Raw genomic sequence first — 14,975 nt, 5'->3', positions numbered from 1 at the left:
GAGCCTTTAAATCATCCTGGGGCCGGAGGAGCTTTTCTCTGCATCTACAATGGGAGCCATAAACCAGGCTGACTTACAGACGGTACGCACCAGTCCGGTTGTTTATGGCCGGCATCCTTTCTGATTGGTTGATTGGGCCTGTACTGTGCCCATTGTTAAATATTTGAAGATCACCCTGCTATAAAGCAGTCTCAGGACTTCCCAGCCTGGCTGGGCATCAGGGTCTCTTGCAGGGAGAGTGGGGCTGCTGTATAAAAGTTCACACCCTGGGCTCCCCCCTCCACCCCCGGGGCCAACTGAGTCAACAGGGCCTGGGGGTCTATACTGTTACTTCCTGGGTGATTCTGATGCCACAATTTTAGGGGGTATCTTCTGTGGGTTCCCCCCCAAAGCAGGCCTGGTGATGAGGGTTCAGGTGCAAATCGTTTGTTGGAAAGGGGGTTCCAGGAAACGCAGGTGAGGAGTGAGGAGGTGAGACAGGGAGGTGAAGATGCAGGACCAACCAAGTCAGCACCGCAGGCCACTGGGGGTGAGTCCCAGTGGGGAGCTCTGAGAGGCAGCGTACAACACGCCTCTGCATTAGCCCCCCGAGAGGTAAGGGAGCTGGAGTGGTTACCTGCCATCTCTTTATCCACCACCTTGCATCAGTCATTCTTCGAGCAGTGCTGCTGGGGCTCTTAGTCCCTGGCACGTCCAGCCTGTCCGGGGTGGGGGGAGCAGTCTCTGATGGCCAGAACCCTCAGCAAAGAGTCCCAGGTTGGCACTTGGAGGTCGGGCTGGCGTCTGTGACAGTGGGATGTGCTGAGGCCTAGCGGGCTGGGTACCAGTAGCATCTGGGATGGAGGGCTGCCCAGCTCCCATCTCTCTACCGTGCAAGGGGTTGTCTAGCCCCAGTCAATCATGGAGTATCCTTCCTACCCTTGAAAATCGCTCCGGGCCTCATCCACTGCTAGTGGGAATGTAAATGGGGCGGCTACTGTGGAAAACAATTCGGTAGCTCCTTAATAGGTTGAATGTAGAATTACCCAGGACCCAGCAATTCCACTCCTCGTTCCTGGTTCCTGCCCACAAATGTTCACGGCAGCGCAATTCACAACAAGCAACCCAAAAATCCATCAACAGGTGAACGGATACAAAAAATGTGGTCTCTCCCTACAAGGAAATGTGACTCAGCCATAGGAAGGGATTACATACTATGTTACAACATGGATGAACCTCGAAGACTTTATTCTGAGTGAAAGAACCCAGACACAAAGACTAAGACTACCCCCTCATAGCATCTCATTTATATGAAATATCTGGAACAGGCAAATTCAGAGAGACGTTCAGTGGCTTTGTGGTGGCCAGGGAGAGGGAGGGACGAATGGGGAATTCTTGCTGAGTGGGTATGGGTTTCCTTTTGGGGGTGATGAAAATATTCTGGAAGCAGATCGTGGTGATGGTTGCACCACACTGTGAACGTACCTAATATGGCTGAATTGTATATGTTAAAATGGTTAAAACGATGCATTTTGTGTTCTATCTATTTTATCACAACTTTGGAAGAAAACACAACAAAATTCCAGGTATTTCACAGTCTGCATCGGAGGGCATATTATCTGCTTCTCAGGTGGGAAGCAAACCTAGAGTGTGATGTGTGTACCCTAGGGCCCCACAGCCAGGGATGATTCTCCTGAGTGGCTGCAGCTAGGACCACTGGGCTAGAGTGGGGCTCCACAGATTGGCCTCATTCCTGCGTGAATGGTGCAAACAGGGGTGGCTGGAAGGCTTCCTGGTGGAGAAAAGAGCTCTGTGTCCAAGAGAAGCCAAAGCGAGGCCCAGCTTCTGCGGAGTCGCAGAACAGCCCTGGGCGGGGGAGTTTGTGCCCAGCTGGAAAATTGCGGGGCGTCTTGTCTTAAATATAATATTAAATCAGCACCTTTAATTAGTACACTTAGAAAAGGTCACTAGCAATTACCTGGGACACAAAGAAGGCATAAGCAGGCAAGAGCCTGTGAGGAAGCTGAAAAGGACCATTTTGAGCAGCACATAATTGAAGGGAAAATGGATAAAAGTCCAGGAAATTATAGGGTGGGTGACAGCAGCTGATGGCCCCATCCATGTCCTGCCCAGTGCCCCCCTTCTTGGAAGGGCCTGAGCATTGGGCCTGAGAGAGCCATTTGGGATATCTGGCTGAGTCATATGACCTTGGCTGGAGGGCCAGTGTGGTCTTTTCCAGAACTCGGCCAGCAGAGAGCTTGGTCCCATATCCCCGAAGTGGGCTGGATCCTGATGGTGGTTGGCAGGTGAAGTGTTCACTCCAGGGGGCCGCCATGGACTTGTCATACTGTGCGCAGGCGGGACCGCTTGGGGCCTCAGGTTCCTCATATGGGATCTCCCCAAAGCATTAGGAAATAGCTCAGGGCTCCCCAAACTTTGCCGCTAAAGCACACCTGAGGGGAACAGAAAGGAAATGTGCATCCCGGGGGGAGGCTGGAAGTTCTTTTATAGCTTTAGGTTCCATTTTTAAAAATAAATTGTTACATTGTGTTACATTGTGTTCAGAAATATCCCGGTTTATTTTAGTATAAAGCGATTGCTTGCCACTGAACAACACAGATGCTTTGAGGAGATGCGCTTGGTTTATCTATGACTTCATATACCTCCTCCTTCCTCAACCAGAAGCAGCCCTGCACTGGGAGTCTGGAAATTTGGGTTCTAGCTATGGACTCTGTCCCACACCATTGTACTTTGGGAAACTGGCGAAATGCCTTCAGCTTCTCCATCTTTAAAATGGGAAGTTTGGGCTCCCCAAAAGGTCTCTGAGGTTGTTCTGACTCTGTTCCATGATTTTACTCCTCTTCCTCCTGCTTCTCACCTCCTCCCCATCCCTTTGGCTACTGCCATATCCTGCTCTGCTGTGACCTTGGAGAGGACACTTTGCTTCTCTGATCCTCAACTTCCTAATCTGTAAAGTGGGTAGAATAATGGCTACCAAAAGAGTTGCTGGGAGGATTTAATGAGAGAACCTGGGTGAATGAGCCTAGTACTCCGTCTGGCATATCCGCAGAGCCCAGTGATTGCCCAGTATCTTCCAAGTGTTAGGCTTCCAGTTAGGGTCTGAGAGAATCATGTCCATAGAAGTCCTGAATCTTGAGTTCACGTGTCAAGTGTTGAGATGTGTCAGGTTGTGGAAACAAACAAGGGCTCTGGACCCAGAATGCCTGGGATCTGAATTCTAGCTCTGCCGTTTACTAACTGTGGGCCATGATCAATTACTTAATCACTCTTTGTGACACTGTGCACTCATGACATTTTGCACAGTTCCCGGAGGTGCAGGGACCTCCTGAAGCTAAGGCGGTCCGCCTGTCCAGTTGTCTGGGACCTTCTGGTTTTAGTATGTGTCCTGCCTCCATCCCAGACAAACCAGGGGGTGGGTCACCCTGCCCAAAGCCTACCTAGGGAGGGCTGTGATCCCCGGGTGGGCGGGGGGGAGGTACCCTACACTAGGGCTTCTTAGGCAGGGCTGTAGGCCAGGCATCCTGGGGGCCTCTGGCCAGGGCTGTGTTTCCTGGGGAACAGGGACACCTCAGTCCTCTTCTTGTGAACAGAAACCACACCCTGAGCCCAGTTCTGGCCTCGATTTCCTGCAGGCTGGGCCACATCTTCCTAATCTCTGTTTACCTCAGCACTTAGCACAAGGCCAGCACCTAGTCACTGTTGGGTAAACGCCAAGTATTGTAATACGTTGTGAATTAGAAAGGGTGCTTCCATTTGCAAAAAGCAGAAATCCAACTCAACGGACTCAGGCCAAAGAAAAAAATGTGAGGGGAGGCAGATTTATTAGCTCATATAGCTGAGAAGTCCAGAGGTTGAAGCTAAACTCAGGCACAGCTGGCCACACGCCCTCAAACGGAGTCTCTGTGCACCGTTTGGCTCTGTTTTCCTCCTGCTGGCCTCATTCTCAGGCCGACCCTTCCTGGGCGGTGCCAGAGATGGGTGCCTGCAGGGCCCAGGTAGCCACCCCGGTGGAAGGAGGGCTCCCCTTTCCCAGTGGTTCCAGCACAAGTCCCAGGGTTGGCTTTGACTGGCTTGTTTGGGACCCGTGCTCATCCCTGAAGCAATCCCTGCGACCAGGGAGATGGAATGCTCTGATTGGCTACGGCTGAGTTACGTGTCCATCCTGGAACAGAAGAATTGAAGGGGCCTACCCTCATCTGAGCCACGTGGAGGAGGGAGTCTCCACACTAAACTCAGAAAAAAAGGGGGACAGGCCCAGATCACAGCTGTCCGTTAGCCTCCTAAAACATGGTGAGCCACAGTTCTCTGTGACGGGCACATACACGCTGTGACAAGTGGCCAAGGTAGGGCCAGGGAGCCGGGGTCAGAGCGCAGAGAGGCCCCGTGACCTGCTGGCGGTCTGTGGGGTGGCGGCTTCCGCTGGGATTCAGCTGCCTTAGCAAGGTGCGGAGGAGTAGACCAACCGCCTGGAGTTGCCCTCTGATCTCTCCCACGGCTGTTCCAGGTTCTTCTGTGACGCAGTTGCTGGCCCGAGACATGGACAATGACCCGCTGGTGTTCGGAGTGTCTGGGGAGGAGGCCTCCCGCTTCTTTGCCGTAGAGCCTGATACAGGTGTGGTGTGGCTGAGGCAGCCGCTGGACAGAGAGGTACGACCTGGCCGCACCCCTGTCCCGGTTCTTTCCTGGGGGGCAGAGGCAGACACTGTGCAAGGCTGGCTCATCATCTTTCAGGGGCCTTCCTCTGAGGCCCCATCCTGACCCCGAAGTAGCATCTTCCTGCCGAAATGGTGTCCCTCTTCCAGGGCCAGTGCTGACGTCGGACTTGGGGTTGGAATGGGGTGGTTGGGGTGTCTCCAAGCAAGGGAGAGCCCTGGACGGCCAAGAAGGACAGTGACCCAGGGTTCATCCCCCGTAGAATGGTGGCTCCATGGTGTTTACAGGTCCACCCCCGGGAACAATGTTCCCCTAAAGGACACTTTCCAGAGACCCAGGAATTGGTGACAAGGCCGCCCTTAGCAAATTAAGGTATGAGTTTGAAACCCCAACCTTTGTTTTCTCCTCACACTTGAAGAAGGGGCCTCAGGGGTGTCTAGTGACTTGCTCAAGATCACACAGCAGTTTAGAGGCCGAGCGCAGGTGAGAGCCCAGGGCCCAGGACTCAGGACGTCAGCGTGCCTCTCTCTAACTCTGCCTTCTCCCTCCCTCCCTTGTCTTTCAGACCAAATCTGAGTTCACAGTGGAGTTCTCTGTCAGCGACCACCAGGGGGTGAGTGTCTCCTGAGGCCCCTGCTGTCCTGGGAGGCAGACGCCCGGGGCCTTGGGCAGAAAGAGGCAAGGGGCCCATGCCAACACTAAATCCCCACTCTTCTCTTGCCAGGTGATCACACGGAAGGTGAACATACAGGTTGGGGACGTGAACGACAACGCACCCACATTTCACAACCAGCCCTACAGCGTCCGCATCCCTGAGGTAGGAGCCCGCAGGGTCGCGCTTGAGGGACGGGGCTGGCGGGGGCGGGGTGCGGCACTGCCGCTCCAGGGCTACCTGGGAACGGGCTGAAGCTGGGGAAGGGGCAACTGCAGCTCTGCTTCTGCCGCCCACCCCGCAGCCCAAGTGCCAGCTCTGGGCAGGTTGGCGACCGGGCCGACACCTCCGAAGGTAGAGTGGGTTAGTGGTAGCCTCAGGTCTGATAGAAGGCCTGCCTGGGATGAGCCCCACAACTCCAGCTGGAGGCGGGGCAGGACAGGAGCTGGGAGGAGCAGGTGGTGTGGCCTCTTTCCTTCCACGCATAGCCAGTGTGGGCCTCGGGCACGTGGATTGGCAGGCCCGACCCCAGACTTTCCAGCTGTGGCCAGAACCACCCCCCCACCCCCCGCCAGGACACAGGAAGCAAGTAGCTCCAGGAAGGGACTTTCTTTCCCTAGCCTTATGCTTGCCCCCCATCTCCCTGGCCCTCTCTGCTCCTTTGGGTCGTCTGTGTACTCTGAGTGTGTTTGCATGAGTGCATGCATGTAAAACCAAGCCATCGCCGGTAATTGAGAAGTACAAATTATTGCATTACAAACGGTTCATTAATAAGCTGGCTGCTGGCTCCCAATGGAACTAGGGTTCTCATGGCTTACTATCCCTCTCCCAGTGACTGATGGCAGTGTTCTGGGCTGGCAGTTAGCCATTCAAAGACCTTGAAGGTGGTGGGTAAAGAGCTTCTGCTGGGTGTCCCTCGGGCCTGCCCTCAGGGCTCTGGGTTGAATGGCAGCAATAAGGGGTTGGCCTGGGAAGGACTGGAGATGGAATCCACTGGGGAGAGGCAGGTCAGCACCACGGCGTTTGAGTTCCAGCCCCTTTATATTATATGTCACTGGATCAGGAGACTGGAAGAGTCTTTAGAAAATATCTGTTCAGTTTGTGGATGAGAAAACTGAGGCTCAGTATGGGACAGTGACTTAGCCAAGGTCACACAGCTTTGACCCTGAGCCTCCTGACTCCCAGGGCAGCCCTCAGATTCCCTCCAAGGTGGTGATACCTTGTCTCATGCTGTTCCTGTTCCTGGCCCTCCTCACTCAGCTATGAGCCAGTGGTCCTATGGTTGTGCCAGATGGAGGAAAGTGAGGACAAGTGTGTGGGTAGGAACACACCAGAGGCTCCCGCGCCCTTCCCCTGACGGGGCAGAGCATAAGGAGGGAGAAACCACAGTCCCAAGCATGGGGACACAGTGCCCTGAGCTGTGGCCAGCGTGTCCAGGACTGCAGCTTGGCTCTGGGCCCCCTCTCATTTGGAAGTCTCCCTAATTTAATTAAGGGTCTCTACGTGCCTGCCTGCACTCTGGGCCCAGGCTCAGAAACCAAGGGCACGGCTCAGAGTTAATGAGCCTTGGACCCATTGCTCAGCTGCCATCCTGGCAGGCATGGCTGCCCTCTGTCTTCCCTCACAGGGAAGGGGACGAGAGGTCACATCCCTCCTCCCCAGCCTTTGGGCCAGGGCCAGCCTTTTTCCTCCCTACCTTGCCAGGAGATATGACCTCAACACCACCCTGTTGGAATCCCCTGGGATTCTCCGAAGGCCTCTGCCTTCAAGGAGAGAGCCTCTTCAGTCAGTCATCTATTTAACAAATATTTATTGAGTGTCTCTGTAGGCTGGGCACTGTGCCAGGCTCTCGCCACACAGAGACCTGGAAGGCCAGAAGAACACGCAATGACAGGAGGCAGAACCAGCGGCGGGAGACCCCAGGCCCAGCCCCTGCTCTGCTTCCAGGCCACTGAGTCCATTTGGGCATGTCACTTACCCTCTCTGGGCCATAGTCCTCCTTATCTAATAAAAACAGAGGACCGGCAGGGTAAAGCAGCCTGCCTCCTATGCATCTGATGAGGAGAGGGTGGGCTGAGAGGGGCCAGCTACAAGGACACATGGCTCTTGGAGGACAGCCTGTGTGGTTTACTTGCCTGTAAACATCCCCACGTCACCTCCTTGACTTGATACGTGATGCCCTACTTAGGGCTGCTGGGTGTGGCCGGTGGGGTGTGGTGTCAGGTGGATGAAGGCCTGACCACTCCTGACCCGAGGTGGCTTGGCACCCACCAGCCCTGGCCTGGTGTGGTCACCTGAGCTAGAACTTAGCTGCCTGGCTCAGGCCCCAGCTGAGGTACCAGCGAAGGGCCTGCTGGCTCCTGGCCCAGAATTGAGCCTGGGCTCTCCTGCTGGCCTGGAGGTCACCCTGGCAACGCCAGGCCCCTGCCCTTCAGAAGCATGATGTGTGGCAGAGGCCCTATGGAAGTGAACAGGGTGAGAATGCAAACTAGAGAAAGAAGGGGGCCCTGGAGACCCTGTGAGTTGTCCGTGCTGAGGGGATGCCAAAGTGATCAGAGAAATCTCAGCGGGCTTCCTGGAGGAGGTGGCTTTCCAGCTGACGCTTGCCAAGGTGAGCAGTGGAGCTCCTGTAGGTCAAGACACCTGGGGTTTAGTCCTGGCTGTGCCAGCTACTGGCTGGGTGAGACTCTGAGCCTATCACTGCCCCTGCTGGCTTTGGTTCCAACAGCTGTTAAACTGGGGAGTTGGACCAGGTTCCTTCTAGGGCTGATAGCCAGCGGTTTGAGGATAAATCCCAGCAGGAGAAGCTCCTAATTCTCCTTCAGTACTTCATTATTCCTCAAGGGCTGGCAGAGAAACTCCCGTGGCTGTTTCCATCTACTGAGCTCCTCTTCGGGTCGTGCCAGCCACCTGCCGTCTCTCCCTCACCTTCTCAGCATCCACTGTCCCCAGCCCTAGGGGCCCTGATAATGTGGGGGTCTGTTGTGCCCAGAACCCAAGGATGGGTGTGAAGAGCAAGTTTATAGGGAGACAAATTCTAGGTCTACATAATGAAGAACTTTCTAATATTGAAACCTAGTGCACAGTCTACCCCCCTACCCTCCCAAGGATGTACTGAGCTCCCCAGCCCTGGAGCTAAAGTAGGAAAACCACGAGTTTCAGAAACCATTCAGAACTGAGTGTTAGAGAAGGGAGGAACCAGAAGGTCCCAAACATTCCCCATCAGAATTTCCTGGGGGACTAGTTAGGATACATACTCTTGCACTCCTCCAACCCTGAATCAGTAGTTTGGAAAGAGCCAGCCCAGAAAGCTGCATTTTTAACAAACTCCCCTGGTGATCCAAGCCCCGGAGACATGGCCCATGGGGACCCGTGTCCTCGGGCCCGGAAACGGAGTGGGTGGGAGTCCGGATCAAGACCAGGCCCTGCCCCTTTCTCCAGGAGAAGCTCGCTGGCCCCCTGCCCTGCAGCCCTGCCCGTCTCCCTCCCGAGACCCCCTGCCTGGCCCTGCCCCTGCTCAGAAGTCAGACAGGTGTGTTTGGGTTTCTGTGCTCCTGGTTCCCCTCCTGCCCAGCCCTCTCCCCTCACTAAGCTGTTCTACATGTAATTATCCATTTTATCAGGGTGAAAGGCCCTGCAATTCACTTGTCGAAGCCCTAACGAGGCAGCGTGGATGCTTTCAAGTCCGTAAAGAAAAGGGAAATCCTGCTAGAATTGGCAACTTAATTCACCAAGCCAGCCTCGACAGACCTCATTAAGTCCCCGTGTATTCATTTCAGGCTAATGGCTGTCTTGCTGACTGCTATTTGATTTGCTGTAATAGACTTTTATGGCGTTCCAATTTGCTCAAACGTGTTTGCCTGTGTCTGTGCCCAGCAGCCCCGCTCCACTACCTCCATTAGGGGTGTGTGTCCGCCTCGCTGACCTTCAGCGCTACCCTGTCCCCTGTGTCCTCCTGGGGCCACCCCTCCCCCACAGCCCTCCAGGTGTGCCCCAGAGAGGTGACCCTGGGGCTGGGGTGTTGAGGCTGGAAGATGGGTACGAGTTTAGAAGTCGGATGGTGCCGGGTGGCTCCTCGGATCAGGGAGTCAAGGAGGGCTTCCGTAATCTCAGGGACGGCCGTGTCCTTGAAGTTCTGACAGGTTCAGCCACCATAGCTGGGCAGTTGAGGCTGTTATCCACCTGGCCTCAACCTACCTTTCTCGCCTTCCCTGCCGGCTTCCTCCGCGTGGATGGCGCTGTCAGCCCAGGGGCCGATTCAGTGCCCAGAAGCCTGTGTCTGCGTCTCTCTTTTCTCTTGCTCCAACACACATACATTGTACTGTTCTAACTGGTACTGGAGTGTTCTCTTTCCTCTCTCAGCCTGACTCAATTCTGCCGGTCCTTTGAAGCCCAGAGCTGACCCACCGTTCCCTGATCCACTCCCAATTTTTATTTTTAAACGAACACAGCAAACACTCGCCGAATAGCCATGGAGCAAGGCCCACGGATTCTGAGCTGACTCGGATGTGTAGGGTAGAGTAAAAGGACTTTCCCATTTGCCAGCTGTGCAACTTTGGATGGTGACTTAACCTCTCTGGACCTCAGTTTTCTTATCTATGAGATAAGCCACACTTTTGCCTTGTGGGGTCATTGTGAGAGATAGAATAATGCAAGGGGGTAAAGCCCTTAGCCCCGTTTGTGGCTCATTGTATATTCAGTAAAATGCTGGTGACCAAGACCAAGGTCTTGTCCTCGGGGGAGATAATTTTACAGGGAGAAAGACAAGTAAGAGGAGGTCTAACTACATATAAATGTATTAAATGCCATGGTAGCTTAGGGTGTGCAAAGCAGGAGGGAAGCTCTGTGGAAGGAATGACCTAGTCTCTACACAGGGGCTATTTGTTTGGGACCTCACAGGATGTGTAGAAGTTTGGTAGTCACAGAAGGAGATTATGGTGTCTCTGAATATCATATACTCTCTGTCCTTTAGCTTCTTTTCATATATTGGAATTTCCAAAAGAGGGAAGTGAACCCTAACCCCTGACCAGGGATCCTGTTGAAGAGGGGCCAGTGGCTGTTGGGGTATGTGTGTCCCTCACTGGTACCCAGTGTTCCCTTGTGGAAATAGAGCTGGGCTGGGAGTAGGCTCCCTGGGTCCCTGCCCAGGTCACTGTGACAGACAGGTCCTGCATAGATCTTTGTCACTCGTGGCTTCGGGTGACCAGCTGTGAGGTGGGGAGGAAGCTGGAAGAGGGGAAGGGTGGACTGGAATGAGAAAGCAGGGGCCTGAGCACCCCCAGCCGTGGCTGGGGACATGGTCCAAGCCAGGGTCCCCCAAGGCCACCCCGTCTCTCCATGTCACTTAGCAAGGACAGATGAAAGTCATTCCTCTCTGGAGCTCCTTACTAGAGACAGGAAAGCAGGGAGAAGGAGATTACTGGTAAGCATGTATCAGTGAAACAAAGTAATTCATTTCTTTTTTTTCTTTTTTTTTTTTTTTTTAGATTTTATTTATTTATTTGAGAGAGAGAGAATGAGAGACAGAGAGCACGAGAGGGAAGAGGGAGAAGCAGACCCCCTGCTGAGCAGGGAGCCCGATGCGGGACTCGATCCCGGGACTCCAGGATCATGACCCGAGCCGAAGGCAGTCGCTTAACCAACTGAGCCACCCAGGCGCCCCCAAAGTAATTCATTTCTATGATAATAATAAGTTGACGCCGTTGTTATTGTTGAGAGTTCCCTCTGTGCCCAAGGCCGTGCTTCCCATGCATGTGGGTGCTCCCCGAGTGCTCACTGCCGCCTCACAGGCTAGCCACGTTGTTAGTCCCAGGCCACGGGTATGGGCGTGGAAACAGAGAAGCTTCGTGACTTGCCCAGAGCTAGCCAAGGATGGAGCCAGGATTAGGAGACAGGCCTGGTTCTACCTGCAAAATGGAAATCATTAAGCCTGCCTTGCAAAATTGTTTTGAGGATTCAAGTAAATGGGACCGTGTGTGGGAAGTGTTTTGCACAGGGCCCAGCATAAGCAAGTGTCCGGCTCACGGCCGAGGCTGTATTCGGTGGTACATCCGTCTCCCCCGCCAGCCTGAGCAGGGACTGTGTGCCCTCCACTCCGAGCCCGGGGCCCAGCCTGTGGACGAGAACTTCACAGCTGGGCAGAGCCCCACTGCTCCCTCTGCCTCTTGGACAATTGGGAGGACAGCAGGAGCCTTCATGCAAAGGGCTCTGCCCCCACCAGCTTTCTTCACCCGCACGAGGGGTCCTTTATTGTTCACAGTGTCCAGGGCGGGGGCAGTGCTGGGGTGGAGAGGGTGCCCACACCTCACAGGACGCCTGAGAGCTCACTGCTGGAGCTCTCTAGTGCCCTCTATTGCCCGCCAGTTCCTCAATCGCAGCCATGCTGTTCGTGCAGTGGGCACACGGCGAGCCCCGGAGGGGTGGCCAGACGAGGCCCCGAGCGTGCAGAGGTGGGCATGACCAGACTTATTAGCACCCACTGGGGCCGACAGCATTGCCCCCCAGCTGTCCTCCTCACGGCGTGCCCATTAGACGCTGAATGATTTATAAACTGCATCCTCGGGTTGCAGCGAGAGGTGGGGGGTCAGGGGGGCTCACACTGGCTTGTGCCGGCCGTTCTTCCCTGAGATGTCAGCTCTGCTCATGAGAGTGTCACCTCTCATGCCAGGAGAGATGGTTCCTTGACAGGCCATATTAATTTATACCTTGGGGCCATGGTGCCGGGCGGCCCCCTCTGCATCTATAACCACCCACCTATTGATCTGGGAGAGGGAGGCCAATAAATCATCTCAGGGGCTCTGGATCCTGCTGACCAGAGCCAAAGTAGTTTATTCTAGCCAGGCGGCAGCCCCAAGCTATGCCACGCCTCTGTGCCCCTCAGTGAGCACTCTGAGGTGCCTGCACCTCCTCTGGCCACGCCCCCCACCCCGTCTGCACAGTGACAGGTACCTCCTCTCTGGCAGCGGGTGCTTGTAGCGATGAAGTAACATATGCACGTGGGCAGAGCAGCAGGGCCCCCTGTTTCTACATAGTCTTGAGATGGAATGGGGTGTGTGTGTGTGTGCACGTGTGCGCACACGCATGTATTTGGAACAGTGAGTGTATACTTATTGAGGTAATATCATCTTGTCTATATCCGAGCATTTTCCCTATCTTTCATTTGTCCTCATGACAACTCTGTAAGTTAAGGGAGAATTTTTGTTCCCATTTTAGAGATGAGAGAAACTGAGGCCAAGAGAAGTTCCACGACTTCTCCGAGTCCCCCGGAGTTGAGTATACTTTCAACGAGAGCCATGGTCTTGCTCTTTGTCATCTTCGGCATCTTTGCATGTGTCTTTTTGTAGCTTTGCCTTGGCCTGCTCATAATTTGCCCAAAGTCGCAAAGATGAGACCCCGTAGAGCCAGGATGCGGGCAGATGAGCGGGAGCTCGGGGCCTCACGCATCCACGGCTTACCCCCATCCACGGCTGAGGGCTGTCACACACACCCCATACACAGGCTGTAGCAATTCAGTGGAGAAACTTCACTCGGAGCCCGCTGCCCACTCTCTAGAGTGAGGACCACCTTTGGAGGTCAAGACTCTGCTGTAGTCATAGTAACACCCCTACCTAGTGACCTACAGAGTTAGTGTGCCCCTGCCTCTAAGATTTGGGTCCTTGGACGTGCATACAACATTGTTCTGTGAGAAGTAGAAGACCCGTCCCTACAGGGGAACATCAGCCTGCTCCTCCGGGGCCCCCGTGACCACCGCGGCACCTCCTCCTTCCGTGCCCACTGGGGCACGGCCAGGGCTGTGAGCGCCCTCCACCATGCTCCGCACTAGGAGAGAGGGCAACATGGGAGCAGGGAACAGAAGGAGCCCAGATGTAATTAAAATTATTATATTGTTTGAACAGTAATAATGTTCTTCATTACACCAGTTTCCTCGCCGATTCTGGCTGGGAGTCTTTGGGGGCTCATATAATTCTGCAATGGCTGCAGGACCCTCCGCCGTGAATATGAAGCAGGGGCCCGGGGGCAGAGCCCAGCTCGCATGCAGCAGGGATTCGCTGGCACATGCCGGGACACCTTTAACTGTGCCCCTGCCCTTTGAGTAAAGACCCTCTAAAGGGACTTTTAGGAGATGAGAGCCGGCTGCGAGGAGATGCTCCTGCCACATGGTTGGGCTGCCAGCCCCACGTGTGAAAGCCCCACGGCCTTTCTCTAAATGGCCTCCTCTCCCCTGTGGTGGGGCCTGTTGCCGGAAGGGCCAGGTCTCCGGCCTGCACCCCTTTTCCCCCAGGCAGTGGGGTCTCCTCAGACCCTGGGTGGGCAGCCGGCTGAGGACACTAATGGTCGGAAGGACTTGTGCGCCATCAGTGACATGGGGACCCTGATCCCTACTGTGGCACCGGGTGACGGAGCCACGAACACACAGGTCCTAACTCCACAGTGGGAGGCCACAAGCAAGATGCTTGGTCTTTCAGAGCCTCAGTGTCTCCATCTGTAAAATGGGGGTACATTGGGGGTGTGAAAGTTCCAGGAGAGCCCGTGTATGAAGTACCACTCTCTTGGGGTCGGTGACAGGTATTCCCATTGTTATGAAGAATTCTCAGAGAGCTTCAGGAAAGTTGCTTGGGGTCCAAGGAGCTTGGCAGATGGGCTCCTTTGCTATGGCCTGATTGATTGATATTGGGGTGTGAGTGGGAAGATTCTCAGGGAAATGGTCTCCAGAACCCACGAGCCTAATTCCATCCCTCTGCTGGAGGGGTAGTGCTGTTTGCCCAGGGGGGGTCTGATGTCCAGAGCCAGGCTGGGGAGAGGGGAGGGGCGCTGCCTCCTGGGCTCCTGCAGCCCCCGCAAGCTCAAGAGCGGTGGCCTGGCGGGCTGCCTCCCGGTGTAGGGCACCGGGGCTGTGTGAGTGTGTTGATTGACCGCCAGCATGCCACAGCTGTTTCTCCTATTCTGGGGACCCTGGAATTTTGTCTCAGCCTCTTGATTTACCAAACAAGTTGGAGTATTGTCAGAACAGCTTGGGGACAGGCCTGGCAGCCCCCTTGACAGCAAGGCCCCCCACACAACAGGCTGGTATGGATATGCTTGCAGGCTGCTTGACCCACCTTGTTTTCTGCCAGGAGGGGGGAAAGAAGAGAAAGCGGGCAGGCGCTTGGTTGATGGAATTATTATAATTTCTCTGATTCCTTAGCAGCCTTTAATTACTTTTCAACTTTGTGGCACTGGCTAGAAGCTGGGAGGGACTGGGCTCTCCCTCTTTGTAATAACCTTAAGTGGAAGCCTCCTGTCCGTCGATGAAAAAGCCGGCTCTTCTCTCCAGATGCAGTAATACAGCCGAGAGATTTCACCCAGAGCATAATCACTAGGTACATGTAATCTTCCCTGTTCACTGTCTTCATCACCAATCGGCCGGCCCACTTTGCAGGCGTGAGGGACTGCCAGCCACAAAGAACTGAACGTCCGGTCGCGTCCTTGTCCAGGAGGGTTACAGGCTCAGGAGGGTCCCTCTCCCAGTCCTGCCTCTGAGAAGGCCGTTTCCCACAGACCCCTCCCCTCTCAGTATCTCCCTGTCTGAGCCCAGCCACGCCTCCTGCCATTCCCAACACAAACCCTACAGGTTAGAAATCCATCCCATTCCCGTGAGGTCTAACGCTCCGGGCTTTCCTGTGCTTCCTGT

General features: G+C 54.8%; 1 protein-coding gene across 1 annotated transcript in view; it reads left to right on the top strand.

Moving 5' to 3' along the window:
• LOC115937841 (cadherin-23-like) overlaps positions 1-14,975 on the top strand; it is a 277,920-nt gene that overhangs the window by 68,865 nt on the left and 194,080 nt on the right. Inside the window, exons 3-5 of the mRNA XM_081823095.1 lie at positions 4,505-4,647; positions 5,219-5,266; positions 5,378-5,470. Coding sequence (XP_081679221.1) covers positions 4,505-4,647; positions 5,219-5,266; positions 5,378-5,470 — 284 coding nt within the window. The remainder of the gene's footprint in view (positions 1-4,504; positions 4,648-5,218; positions 5,267-5,377; positions 5,471-14,975) is intronic.

Source organism: Leptonychotes weddellii, chromosome 6 (genome assembly GCF_054177405.1).
Source record: "Leptonychotes weddellii isolate Sample4059 chromosome 6, ASM5417740v2, whole genome shotgun sequence".
NCBI lineage: Eukaryota > Metazoa > Chordata > Mammalia > Carnivora > Phocidae > Leptonychotes > Leptonychotes weddellii.
This window is presented reverse-complemented; position numbering and strand designations above follow the sequence as displayed.